This window comes from Talpa europaea (genome assembly GCF_964194135.1).
Source record: "Talpa europaea genome assembly, chromosome: 16".
In the NCBI taxonomy this organism is placed as follows: Eukaryota; Metazoa; Chordata; class Mammalia; order Eulipotyphla; family Talpidae; genus Talpa; species Talpa europaea.
In genome coordinates, this window is record NC_140084.1 from 189879 (window position 1) to 203508 (window position 13630).

Consider the following 13630-nt stretch of genomic DNA (forward strand, 5'->3'; position numbering starts at 1 on the left):
TGAGCGACCCTTGGTGCTCTGACGGGGGTGGCTCTGGCCGCAGACCAAGAACAGCCGTGTTGAGGCCGCTGAGGCCCCACCCAGCAGGCTTTCTTTTCTCTTCCTGAGTCTTAAAGCCTCTTCATTTAGAAATATGAACACTTTCCGGGGCCTCGACACTCCCGCCTCTGCTTCCGACAGCCGCACGGCAGGTGACGAGCGTGGGGCCGAGGGAAAGCACCACGTGCGTGGCCTCGCTTTCCAGCCACGAGTGGAGGCTGAACTGGCTGTTGTGGCTGCGTCCCCACCAGGGGCCAGCTGGCGGGGATCCACACCCCGCAGGCAAGGCGGTCTGCGGTGAGGCTGGTGCCCACAGCCGCACGGGCTGCTTACTGGTTTGTTCAGATATCAGCGACGTGCAGTGATGGTGTCTGGAGGCGAGGGCTTTGGGGTGACTGCGTTTAGAGGTTGTGAGAGCCCCAAGGGTGTCCTGAGTGCTCTTTTGAGAGAAAGAGGAGACTAGAACATCTCCCCGCCACGTGAGGACACACCGGATCAGGAAAGGGGTTCGCAGGAATCCACCGCAGCCCAGGTCACGGGGCCCCCAGAAGAACAAGCAGCAAATTGTGACTTCAGCCCCAGCCGCCCGAGCAGACCCACACCCAGCTCTTTCATCCCGTTCATCTCCCAGACAGGTTTGGGTCTTTTTTTGTTTTAGATTTGTTTTTATTTACGCATACAAGAACTGGGGTGCAGGCCAGAGGGGCACGAGTGAGAGGATTCCCCAGAGACAGAGTGTGGAGCGGAACAGGCGGATCTACTGAAACCCACTGCTGAGGGGAGCAGCGGGGAGACAGGAGAGGTCTGCCGCGCCATGTGGGTCAGCTCCCTGGCCGGGGATCAAACTCAGGCCGCAGTGGCTGCTGATAGCTTGATCAAGCTGAGACTTAACCCCTGCGCCACCAGGGAGGCCCTTGGGTTGTTTCTTTCAAGTAGAATTTCCAGTGTTTTGGAATTGGCTGATAGCAAGTGGGGTGTCTTGGGCTCTGTGAAGCATGGTGTTTGTGGGTTTTGTGCTGCAAGGTTGCAAGCAGACAGAGCAAAGAGATGGCAGCAGCAGCGGGCGCGCCATGTGGGACCCTCCTCCCGTGGCCGGGGAGCAGCCGGGGATCGAACCGGCACCGCAGAGGCCGCGGGCAGCTTCGTAACCCAACGCTCAACCGCTGCGCCACCGGGGAGGCCCTGGGTTCCTTGGTTTTATGGGATGGGAATTTGGGACAGCTCCGCTGGGCAGGTAGCAGTGTGGCCACCTGGCGGCGAACGGCACACATGGCAGGGACTGTGGCCATCTGACAGCCTGGGGGAAAAACAGCTGCCACAGGGCTGCAGGAGGCTTGTCACTGTGCAGCCTCTGGGCTGGAGGGATTGAAGACAGGGAGCCCCAAGGCCTCCAGGTGGCAGAGCCTCCTCACAGCAGGGCAGCTGGGGATCGCACAGCCTCAGGACACAGCCAACACCCTCAAGGGAGGAGGCCAATCCTGAACAGGAAAGGGAGGGGACACTGCCTGGCGGGAGGTCAAGTCAGGTCACAGGCGGGGAGCTGGGAGGAGGCCAGCGGTGCAGCCCCACATGGGCTGCCCCACTCATCCGTGTCAAGTGTTGTGGATGCAGGTCTAAGAGGCAGCTCCTGTCTCCCATCTCTGAAGGTAACGCACCCACGATAAACCGCCCTGGCTGATCACAGATGGGACTCCGCACCCGCCTAGTCCCCTGGGGCCTGTCCCTGCCAGCTGCCCCGCAGCACATGTCTGCTCTGACCTGCCAGCAGGCTCCACTTTGCTAAGGTTTTCCCGGTCAGGGTGAAGTGTGACTTCTCTAAATCTATCAGGGAAAGCAGAGAGGACGCCCGGGCCCACACTGGACGGTCCCCCTGGCCGGCGCCCTTCCGTCTGTCTCACTGGTCAGTCTCCACTCCACTGCAGAGCCACCAGGGCTGTCACCGGCCTCGGTCCTCCCCAGGCTCTCCATCTCTTCAAAGAACCAGACACTCTTTTCCTCCTTTTTTTTTTAAGGTTTATTTATTTATTTACACAAGCACTGGGTACAGTCAGAAGCGCGGGAGGGTGAGAGGATTCACCAGAGCCAGAGCGGGGAGCAGAGCAGGCAGAAGGACCGATGGACACTGCTGAGGGGAGCAGCGGGCGGCAGGAGAGGTCTGCGCGCCATGTGGGACCCTCGCCTGGCGGCCGGGGATTGAACCGGCGCTGCAGAGGCTGCGGGCAGCTTCACAACCCAGCGCTCAACTGCTGCGCCACCAGGGGAGGCCCTGTTTTCTTCCGTTTTTTAACGGCTTTATTGTGGTGTGGTTTATTTATTTATTTATTTTTTAAGCATTTTTTTAATAGAGGCATGTTTTTCATTTATTTATTTATTCAGTTTTGTTTATTTATACAAGCACTGGGCACAGTCAGAAGCACGGGAGGGTGAGAGAATTCACCAGAGCCAGAGCGGGGAACCGAAGGACACTGCTGAGGGGAGCAGCGGGCGGCAGGAGAGGTCTGCACGCTATGTGGGACCCTCCTGTGGTGACCGGGGAGCAGCCGGGGATCGAACCGGCGCCGCAGAGGCCGCAGGCAGCTTCGCAGCCCAGCGCCCAACTGCTGTGCCACCGGGGAGGCCCTGTTTTCCTCCGTTTTTTAACGGCTTTATTGTGGTGTGGTTTAAAGCACATAGTCCAACAGTTTCGGAGTTGGCAGCCGGTAACCCCGTTCTGGGAACTTTTCCTAAAAGCACTCTGTGCCCACTCGGGGAGATGGGCGTCCTGCGGCTCTGCAGCCCGGGCCGCCTGGCCCCTCGTGGACACATCACACAGACGGGCCTCCCGCCGGGCTCCTGGCCCTGGGGCCCCAGAGCAGCTGGACGCTGTGGCCTGGTCACCCCGCCGCTCCCCTCCTGAGAGGGGTGGGACAGGCCCTGGGCCTTTGCAGCAGGAGGGGCGGGCGGCGGGAGGCCCCGCTGGGGGCGCAGGCCGGGAGGCCCGGGGAGGCGCCCCCGGCGAGGGACGAGGCCCGTGTCAGGGCGGCCCCGGCGGGCGGAGGGCCCCGGCGGGCAGCCCGGTGCGGCCCGGCGGGCGAGCCCGGCAGAGGCCCCGGAGCGCCCGGGGCCGGCGTCCCCGCCCTCCAGCTCCCTCCGCCCGCCCGGCCGCCGCGCTCCTACCTTCCCTGCGGGGCGCGGCGCCCGGCGCGGCCGCCTCGGAGCCCTGGGCTGGCCGGTCCGGAGGCGCGGGCGGCGGCGGCCCCGAGAAGCGCCGGCCCCGCTTGCGCTCGGCCCCTGGAACAGACGCCGCGGTCAGGCCCGCCGCGCCGCCCGCCGCCCTCGCCCGGCCGGGCCGCCCGCCGCCGCCTACCTCGCCCGCCCCGGCCGGGGCTGGCCTTGCTCTTGGACAGCCCCATGCGCGCCGCCGCCGCCGCACAAGCGTCTCCATGGCGACGCGGCTCTCGCGAGAGCGGCCGCCGGGGGCGCGGGGCCCGGAAGTGCCGCTCTGCGCAGCCGCCGCCCGGCCCCGCCCTCCGTCCCGCCGCCGCCGCCCGCGCCATGGACGGTGAGAGGCCCGCGCGCCCCGCTGTCCGCCCGCCCGCCCGCCCCGCCCCCCGGGCCCCCGCCCGGGCCCCGGCCCCGCCCGCGCCTGCGAGGGGCGCCCCGAGGCCCCCGGCAGCCGCCGGCCCGCGGGAGGTGCCCCCCGCCCCGGAAGGGCGCCGCGGCCAGCTCGGGCCCGGGGGGGGGGCGCCGCTCCCGTCCAGCCGCTCCGGGGCGGGCGCCTGCTCCTCGGCGGGGGCGGGGGCGCGGGCGGGGGCGCGGGCACCTGCCAGGTCGGCGCGCTCGGGCCCGGCACCCCGGGCACCCCCGGGCACCGGCTGCTGGCGAACCCCCGCCCCCGCCCGCCCGCGCCCCGGGCCAGCGCCTTCGGACAGCCCCGCCGGCGGGTCGGGCGCTGCCGCGGGCACGTCCCGGGTGTCCGCTGGGGCCGGCGCTGAGCGCGCGGCTCTGGACAGTGGCCTCCAGCCGGCCCTGGGACGCCAGGACAGCCCCTCCCGCGGGACGGCCTCCTCCGCGGAGTGCGGACACCCCGGCCTGTCACTGTGGGGAAGGGCCCGGGGCCGCCCCAGGGACCACCAGCCCCAGACACCCTCCCGAGTTCACTGCCCACGGCTTCGCCCCGGAGCTCAGTCTCGTCCTGCTGCTGCCTGGGGCGTCGGGAGTGCAGGGGCCCTGCGGCCGAGCCCAGGCTGCGTGTCCAGCTCCCGCTGGCCAGCCTGGGCCGGCACCACGCCCGTGCTCTGCGCTGCCCCGGCCTAGGAGGGTCTGCTAGGCCTTGTCACGCCCCCCTCAACACCGAACCCTTCTTCTCTTGCAGACACCCTGTTCCAGCTGAAGGTATGTGTGGGGTGCCACCCACCCCCTCCGCCCACCCTGATGGTGAGCACGTCCCACTCATGGCTGCTGCCCGCTGCTGTCAGGCTGGTGGCAGAAGGGCACCAGGCAGCGGGTGGGCTCGTCCAGGAAGAGCGAGGCGCTGTCTGTGGGAGCGCGCATCAGCCACCTGCATGGTCACGGGCGCCGAAGAGCAGCCTCAAGCCCTTGCCAACCCCGCTGTGGAGAGCGCTCAGGCCGCTGGGCTTCCCCCGAGGCCAGGCCCGTGTCCTCTCCCCTGAACGCTCTTGGGCAGCTGCTTGTTCTGGGGTAGCTTTCAGCCAGCAGAGGGCCAGGGGGCCCTAGCACACCTTGGGAGATGTCCAGTGTGTGGGCAGCAGGGCCAGGCTCCAGATCAGGCTCCAGACCTTCCCCCTTATGGATCACAAGAGAGTCCCCAGTGGGGCCCCCAGGCGGTGGGGCTGCAGGTCCCGCGTACTCCCTGCTGGCGTCCTGTGTTGGGTGGGGACGGGGCCCTCCCGGAGGGGCAGCAGCCAGCAGGGCTGCCACCGGGCCCAGACATCTCTGCTGGTGTCGCCCCTCAGAGCACCACGTCCTGGGGTGGCGCCTGGAGGAGCTGTCACCTGCGTGGGTACTCAGCCTGCACAGATGCTGTCCGGGTTTCTGCACCTTGGAAACCCACGTGTGCGCTTAGGGCCTTGGGCGCCGCAGCCTTAGCTTTGCGCCGAGGTGGGTTTGGGTTCTGTCCTGGGGGAGGACAGCTGTGCTCGAAGACCCTGCACCATCTCCCTTCCCGGAGCCTCAGGGCGGGGGCTGCCTTGTCCCCAGACGGGGCTAGGGCTCTGCGCGCGTCCGACCTGGTGCTGTCTCTGCCCAGTTCACGGCCAAGCAGCTGGAGAAGCTGGCCAAGAAGGCGGAGAAGGACTCCAAGGCGGAGCAGGCCAAAGTGAAGAAGGTGAGCTGCTCTCCTGGGTGCGGCTTTTTCCTCAGGGTGGGGTCAAGGTCACAAGGTCCCCATCCTGATAGGCTACGGGAGAGGGTGGGGCGGCCATGTTCTGCACCCGCCTTCCCCATGGGGTGGCACCGGCTGTCTGCAGCCAGCCCCATCTCGTGGGCCCCCTCGTCTCTGCCTCAGAGGCCTGGGACAGATGGGGCGGGAGGTTGCTGGGCTCTAGGAGGGCCAGCTGAGTGGCCCCAGCTGCTCTTGGAGGATGGGGGACAGCCCCCGTAGCACTGACCGCTGTCCGGTGGGTGAGCATCTCCCTTGGGTGGCACTCGGAGGTGCGTCCTGCTCCTCCATCCTGAGTGCGCTCCGCAGGCGTCGGCGAGTCCACTGTGGTGCAGGCTTCTGAGCAGGTCGGGACCGGGGTCCCCAAATCAGGAGGCTCAGGCACTTCTGGAGGGGCAGCTCGCGCCGGGTGGGGACTGCCCACTGGCAGGCGATGCCCGGGCGGGCAGGGAGTGTATGATCTCTAGCTGGTGTCCCCTGCCGCAGGCCCTCCAGCAGAAGAATGTGGAGTGTGCCCGCGTGTATGCCGAGAATGCCATCCGCAAGAAGAATGAAGGCGTGAACTGGCTGCGCATGGCCTCCCGCGTGGACGCGGTGGCCTCCAAAGTGCAGACAGCTGTCACCATGAAGGGGGTGAGTGTTCGTCGCAGTGCTGGCAGGGGCCGAGGGAGGGCCGCGCTGGCCTTGGCCTGCCCCGGCCTTCCTCACATCGAGGACTGTGGGTCAGCTGGTAGGGGCTTTGCTCTGCTCTGTCCTGAACCCTTTGCGCCTGCAATAGGTGACCAAGAACATGGCCCAGGTGACCAAGGCACTGGACAGGGCGCTCAGCGCCATGGATCTGCAGAAGGTCTCCGCGGTGATGGACCGGTTTGAGCAGCAGGTGCAGAACCTGGACGTGCACACGTCGGTACGTGACCGGTGGCCTGGTCCCGGCTCCAGTGTCCCTCGTGGGGCCCCCACACCTGTGAACATTCAAGGTGGCCGGAGGCCGGGCAGGCAGGCGGGTGTGAGCCAGCAATGGGGTGGGCAGGCCAGGGAGCCAGCGGGGACTTGGGCACCAAATGAGCAGAACTGGGCCTGACCCCCAGGTGATGGAGGACTCCATGAGCTCGGCCACCACGCTGACCACACCTCAGGAGCAGGTGGACAGCCTCATTGTGCAGATCGCCGAGGAGAATGGCCTGGAGGTGCTGGACCAGCTCAGCCAGCTGCCTGAGGGCGCCTCTGCTGTGGGCGAGAGTTCTGTACGCAGCCAGGAGGACCAGCTCTCCCGGAGGTGGGCTCCCAGCCCCGCCCGTGGCCCTGCCCGTCTCCCAGCCCATGTGGCCTGGCACCCCCCACGGCCCTACCCCACCAGTCCCACAGCCCACGTGGGCCTGGTACCCCAACCGCTGGCTACTGGGTGTGAGGGCACTGGCTTGCGGGTAGCGCGGGGTGGGCTTGGTCTGGCCCTGCCCACCCACAGCTGCACTGTTGCCTTGCAGGCTGGCCGCACTGAGGAACTAGCTGGGCTCCGCCTGTGGCCCAGGCACAGAAAGAAGCCAGGAGGAAGTTGACACCTGCCCATGCCTGATGCCCGCCGCCGGCCCTTTCCTGAGCGTAGCGCCGCCCCGCAGCCAGGTGCCCTGCTGGGCTCGAGGAAGGGCCGGTGACTTTGCACAAACTTCTGACTTTGGTGGGTGATTTCTGATGGGGGCTGGCCAGCTGGGGAGTGGGCAGGCGCCCTCCCCTCCACCTGCTGAGGAGCTGGGGTGCCCATGGTCCCTGGGCCGCAGAATGCTGAGGGGTGCGGCTCCAGGCTCGAAGCCACCTGTGTTCAGGCCGTGCCTGGAGGGTGGACACGCACAGCAGTGTGGCGCCAGATGTCTCTGCGGCCACCCCACTATGCCTCCCGCCTGCAGCTGCCCCAGGGTGGGGAAGCACTGAGTCCCGGCCGGTGGGACCCGCCCGCCTGCCAGGCCATCATGTTGGTCGGGCGCTGCAGCTGCCACCCACTCTGGACCTGCCTCTCCTGCCTCCAGCCAGAGGGGACACCCATTTGCCTCGCCCGGCCGGTCCCCAAGCCGGTCCCCCAGAGGGGCAGGCGCTTCTCCCTAGTTCCCGGCACCCACTTCTTTTCTTGAAGCTTCAGAGATTTCTGTTTGTTTTGTTATTGCCAAGATGGGCAAAGCTGGCGGCCAGCGGTGGTACCAGGCCGAGCCCTTCCCAGCACAGCTGCCAGGTGGCCGGAGGCCTGGGGCCTCACACTTGAGCCCACAGCCTGGGTGCGGCTGGGTCTTCTGCCAGTGGTGCGGCCTCGCCTACCCGTCTGCCCTGAAGTACTGTTGAGTGTGAACAGGCTGATGCCCAGGGCTCTGCCCTGCTCTGCTGAGGCGTGGCCCGTGGGCAGTTCTGCAGCCCCCGCTGGGGCACCCAAGAAATGGGCCTCCACCCCACGGAGCCAGTGCCCAGTGCACGTCTCTCTAGTGTCCACCCTGAATGATTAAAACTCATAAAGCAGCTACATGCGAAGTCACATGTCCTGCACTCCTGCACTCCTGCGTGGGCAGCTCAGTCCCTGCCAGCAGCCACCTGAGCCAGACCCAGCACCGCCACTTGCTGGGTGCAGCCTGGCACAGCCTCTCGCTCAGTCCCCACAAGCCGCTGTGGAGATGCGAGGTCATGGGGGTGCCGAGCACCCCAAGGCAGCAAGGCCCTCGGGCCCCCAGGTGTGCAGCATCACCCCGCACTGTCCCAGCAGGCCCCAGCCAGAGCCCGGCCTGGACCTGCTGCCCCCAGACCCTGTCCCTGGGAGTGGGCCCCTGTGCTGCCGCGTGCCCGCCCTCGGCCAGGCCGGGAACCCCACCCGTGCAGCCATGGCCGGTTCAGTGTGCCCCTCCCCCAGCCACTTCCGGGAAGGACTGGTTGCCACGCCCACCAGGGTCCCCCTGGAACAGGGCGCTTTGTGGGTGTTCCGCCCTGCCTGCGACCCTCCCCGAGTGGAGGTCTGTGTGCAGGGCTCCCGAGTGCGTGCCCCCCTGGTGCCACGGCGGGGGACTGACCGCTGCCAGCTCCCAGGGCACGCCTGCCCCCGGGCCTGCCGCTGCCTCCCAGGCCGGGTGCGGATGAGTGAGTTCCGGAGCCAGGGCTCTTGGGTGAACAAGGGCGGCTTTAATGGGGGTCACCAGAAAACGGCGCCCTGAGGCCCAGCCTACGGGGCCGGCAGCCGCCTGTGGAAGGCAGTGGGATCAACACGGCTTGAGCTTAGGTGGGCCGCAGGCCCCAGGCAGCCCTCTGACCTGTCCTGGGAGAGGGCGCAGGCCGAGCCCCCGCCCCACAGGCCCGCTGTGCCCGAGGGCCTCGAGCCCTCAGACCCAGTGGGAGTTTGGGGCAGGGCCCACGCTTCTCCCCAGGCCGCTGGCTGGGGGCGGCTGTGCGACAGGCTTGGCGGCTGGGGGCCGGCGTGGATGGGTGGGGGGCGTGGGGGGTGCGGACGAGTGCAGGGGCCTGTGAGAGCGCTCGGGCTTGTGTGAGAATGTGGGGATGGACGGGGAGCAGCGTCCAGGCCCAGCGCTGCCCCGGCCTGTGGCCAGACTCGGGCTGCTTGGCGGCTCGGGAGCCTGCAGGCTTGGGCGCCAGTGTCAGGTCGCAGCAGGGTCCCCATTATTGCGCGCCACTCTGCTCTGGGGGGCCGGGCCTCCCTGGCTGTCAGAGAAGGCGCAGGCTGAGCAGGAGGGGGGCGCCGGCGGCCAGCAGGGCCCCGGGCCAGCCGCGGAGGGGGGGCGCCCCCGAGGCCCCCGAGTAGCCGTAGAGGGTCCTGCACGAGGCCTCCAGCTGGTCCAGGGCAATGGGCTCCTCCTCCGGCGCCTGCGTGTGGTTGCTCGCCTGGACACGGGCAGGGACGCCAGGGCCACCTCAGGCGCTGCCGCGGGGGGGAGGGCCCGAGGGGGAGGGGAGGGTGGTCGCGCCGCCCCTCACCTTCTCCACCTCCTCGAAGACCCTGAGCAGGTTGCCGGCCAGGGCGCCCTTGACCTCCTCCTCGGTCCACTGTCTCCGGAGCAGCTCGGCGACCAGGGCCGGGTACTTGGACACGTCCTCCAGCCCCGCGGGGAGCCTGCGCCGGGCAGAGGCGGCTCTGCGTCCAGGGCCGGGCCCAGCCCCACGCCCAGGACGCCCGGGCTCGGAGCCCCCGCCCAGACCCTTACCTTGAAACGCCGTCGAAGTCCCCCCCGAAGCCCACGGCTCCGGCGCCCGCCACCTTCTTAATGTGGTCCAGGTGGTCTGCGGGGAGCGGCCCGTGGGTCTCGGACGCCCCGCCCCGGCCCCGCCCCTGGTGCCGGCCCCGCCCCGGCCCCGGCCCGCCTCCAGCCCCGCCCCTGGCTCAGGCCCCGCCCCGGCCCGCCTCCAGCCCCGCCCCGCCCCGCCCCTGGCGCAGGCCCCGCCCCTGGCCCGCCTCCAGCCCCGCCCCTGGCGCAGGCCCCGCCTCCAGCCCCGCCCCGCCCACCTGCCACGCGGGACAGGTTGGCCTCCTTCCCGCAGGAGACGTAGTCGTTGTAGAAATTGACCATCACCAGCCCGCGCTTCTGCTTCTGTGCGGGGACAGGGGTCAGGGCGGGCGGGGCGGGCGGGGCGGGGCGTGCGGGGAGGCCAGGCGGGGTCCGCGCCCCCCGGGGCGATGGGGCCGCGGGGGGGGGGGCGGGGGGGCGGGCGGGCGGGGCCGGCCGGGACCCACCACCAGCTGCAGCACGTCGTCGGGCACGTTGCGCCTGTGCGGGCAGAGCGCGAAGGCCGAGGAGTGGCTGAAGATGACGGGCGCGCTGGACAGCTGCAGCACGGCCAGCATGGTGGCCCGGGACACGTGGGCCAGGTCCACCATGACCCCCAGCCGGTTCAGCTCCTTCAGCACCCGCTGCGGGAGACGGGCACCCCGAGCCCGGGACGGCGGTGTGGGCGCTGCTCTCAGGACCGCGGCCGGCCACACCCCACCCCAGAACTCCAGCCGCGGGAGGCCCCGCTGCCCGCTCACCTTCCCGAAGGGCGACAGGCCCTGGCTCCGAGCCTGGTCCTCTCCGGTGTCCACCAGCCAGTTGTCGGCCCTGGAAAGGCAGAGGGCACCGATACCCCACCTGCCCGTCCAGGCCGGCAGGAGGTGGGTGCCCGGTCGCCGCCACTCACCAGGGGGTGTTGCAGCTGTGGGTGAGCGTCAGGTACCGCATGCCCAGGTGGTAGAGGGTCCGCAGGACGCCCAGGCTGCTGTCGATGGAGTGGCCACCCTCCACGCCCACCAGGCTGGCCACCTTGCCGCTTAGCATGGCATGCCGGAGGCCTGGGAAGAGAGCCGCGTGGTGAGCGACCAGGGCCGAAGGGCGAGTGGGGGGCGGGCAGGGCGGGGAGGCCCACCTATGCTGCTGGTGGCACAGGCGAAGGTGTCAGGGTACATCTGGCACATGCGGTGGATGACATCGATCTGCTCCAGCGTCCTCTTCACGCTGTCCTTGTTCTGGGTGTCGCAGGGGGTATATGCAGACCAGAACTGGGGGCCACGGGGGAGGGGAGAGCAGCTGGCACATGGGACCCCAGGCCCTGCCCCTCCTCCCTTCTCTGACCCCCACCCAGGGGCACAGCACCCCAGCAGGACCGGGGAGGCCCCAAGGGGGGGGGCACGCCTGGCCGGGCCTAGCTGTACCTGGCCACCCACCAAGCCGGCCCTCAGCTTGGGGATATTGGTGTGGGTGTCCAGCAGGCTGTTGAGGTTGGCGCCTGGGACCTGCAACTGGTTGTTGAACCTCTTCAGCAGCTGCCACGGAAGGTCGTTGTGCCTGGGCGGCCAGAGGGTGTCAGTGGGGCAGCCAGAGGGGGTCAGTGGGCAACCAGAGGGGGTCAGCAGGCAGCCAGACGTCGGTCAAGGAGTGGCCAGAGAGGGTCAGGGGCAGGCAGGGAGGAAACAGGCTGCTCAGAGCTCAGAGCACAGGTGAGCCCTTGCTTTGTCCACCCCGGACAGGTAAGCCAGGTAAGGGAGCTGGCAGCCTGAATGGACAACCTCCCAGGGCCGGTCTCTGGGGATGAGCGTGCGCAGGCGGCTGGTGTGTGTGCTGTGGTGATCTGTCAGGTATGTGCTGTGTGGGCACAGGTGGGAGGAGCTGGACAAGCCCCGCTGGCCGCGGGGTGGGGAGCATCGCCTGGACGTCCCTAGGGCCATGGCCCCCTCCAGAGGCGCCCTGTCCTGGGCTTGCAGCCTGCAGGCTGGAGACAACTCCCAGGAGACAGGTACAAGCCAGGGCAGGCTGGCAAGGGCCCTGGTGGGGACTTTACTCCCTCCTGAGGATACGCCCACAGTGCAGGGAACCGGCCCCGCCCTCCTGCTCTCCAGCCTGGAGGGAGGCCCCAGCCCGGCCCGCTCTCCCCTTCCCCAGAGCAAACCCCCGGACAGGTCGGGGCGAGGCAGAGTCGTCCCAGGGGCTGATCCGCACAACCAGGACCTGCCGCGAAGGGCGGAGCTGGCAAGTGCAGGGAGACAGCCGTGCTCAGGGTCCAGGGCTGCAGCAATCGGCCTCCCCCCATGACTGGGCATGACAGCTGGCCCTGCCCTGGCCGCTTCCCAGCCCGCCCTCATCCTGGACACCTGCCCCTCCTCTGCAGGTGGGGTGTCATGCTCGGAGCCGGCGCAGCCACTTTACACCGCGGGCCACAGGGACCAGGCACCCTGAGTTGGGGCACTGTGCCCCTGGAGCTAGCGCTCCCCAGTGTCTTCCGTGCTGCCGGACAGGCCTGACAGTTGATTTTTTGCCCACTAGGTAATCCCAGCTCCCAGGCCCATCCCTGCGAGCCCCCTCACCCATCACATGGGGGAGTCCCTGGAAACCCCCAGCTGAACCCCCCAGGATGGAGGGACAGCCCCTGGCTCCCACAAGGTGTTTTTTGTGTCCTGCGGCCCAGACCACCCTACCCCTGGGTGCAGACGTCCCTGCCAGACAGCAGGGCCTCCCGGCAGGAGCCCATGCAGCAGACCCGTCCACTCCTGCACTCGGCAGGTGCGCGGTCAGCCCTGTGGGGCCCGGGAGGACTCTGGGGGGATGCTGGGGTGGGAGACACACCATCTAGGGCCCTCTGTCTGGCCGCAGTCCCCGAGGCCCTGCAGAACCCTGTGGCCTCTGCTGGCCTCGGGCGCTGGGAGGACACAGGCTGGACTCCCCGCTCCGGGGGGCCAGAAGAGCATGCTCGGGGACTCGGGAGAGCCTGGCCCTCTGCGGCAGGGCCAGGCTGGGCCAGGCTGGGCCGGTGGGGGAAGTAGCACTGCATGACCCACAGGGCGGGGTCTAGCACCCTTGGTGCACAGGAAACTGAGGGAGCAGGAGGGTGACAGGACACCTAGGCTCACAGCTGGAGTGTCCAGGGCGCACCTGACGGGGTCACTCCCCAGGGAGGCCGGAGGGAGCCCAGAGGCAGCCTGGTGGGACCTGGGGTCCCATGGAAGGACATGTCCCTCAGGCCATCCGCTGCTGCCCGCGGCAGGACCCAGCCCTCCCGGCCCCCACAGCAGGGTGAGACGGGGCCTCCCAGCCCTCTCCCCGCTCCACTCCCCGAGGATCTCGCCTGCGGAAGCCTGGCCGGCTCCGGGGAGGGGCCGAGGTTCCACTGGAGAAACCGAGTCCCGCTCTCGCCTGCCCTGCCTGCGTCGCGCCCGGCTTACCCATCCACGGCCGGCGTGTGCCGCATGATGCTCCGGGCCTGCTCCAGAAACTGGTCCGCGGCGCAGACAGCCACCAGGGGCCAGAGCCACCAGCCGCTCCACATGGCGGGTCCGCGAGGCGTCTGCACTCAGCTGGGCTCGGTGGGGACGGGCGCTCTGCGCAGGGAGAGGCCTGAGAACGGGTGACCCCAGCGGGCTCCTGGCCACTCCCTGTTCAATCAGTAACCAGCCCCCCCGGCAACGCCTCAGAGACCTCACCCCCAGGGCGGGGACATGGCAGGGAGAGGGCAAGGGGCCCCTAGAGGCCGCCCCAGCCTCACAGCTGCCCACCCACGCCCTCAGGCCGCGTCCTCCCAATGCATCGGTCTCCGGTCTCTTGCCAGCCACAGTGGCAGAGGGCGAGCCCCCTGGGGTGACACCCAGCCCTTAAGCCGCCCTCGGCTGCAGCCTCAGGCCAGGCAGGTGGGCCAGGGCTGGGGCTGGCAGGAGCCCAAGCCTCTGCCCCGGGGGCCCTTCCCAGCCTGGCAGGCGTTGCTGAGACC

General features: G+C 69.0%; 2 protein-coding genes across 2 annotated transcripts; one reads left to right on the forward strand and one right to left on the reverse strand.

Annotated features, from left to right (window-relative positions):
• Window positions 1–3573: 3573 nt before the first annotated feature.
• On the forward strand, window positions 3574–7884 carry CHMP1A (charged multivesicular body protein 1A; the record flags this gene model as incomplete). The annotated part of the gene is made up of 7 exons (XM_084257874.1): window positions 3574–3580; window positions 4394–4413; window positions 5288–5365; window positions 5906–6052; window positions 6198–6326; window positions 6508–6695; window positions 6904–7884. The coding sequence occupies 7 exons, from the start codon at window positions 3574–3576 to the stop codon at window positions 6923–6925; spliced, it is 591 nt and encodes a 196-aa protein (XP_084114000.1). The 3' UTR covers window positions 6926–7884.
• A 767-nt stretch (window positions 7885–8651) lies between these two features.
• On the reverse strand, window positions 8652–13192 carry DPEP1 (dipeptidase 1; the record flags this gene model as incomplete). The annotated part of the gene is made up of 10 exons (XM_084257085.1): window positions 8652–9283; window positions 9377–9512; window positions 9604–9679; window positions 9903–9987; window positions 10131–10307; window positions 10425–10494; window positions 10574–10724; window positions 10799–10931; window positions 11085–11217; window positions 13089–13192. 10 exons carry the CDS (start codon window positions 13190–13192, stop codon window positions 9107–9109), a joined length of 1242 nt encoding a protein of 413 aa, XP_084113211.1. The 3' UTR covers window positions 8652–9106.
• Between the last annotated feature and the right edge of the window lie 438 nt (window positions 13193–13630).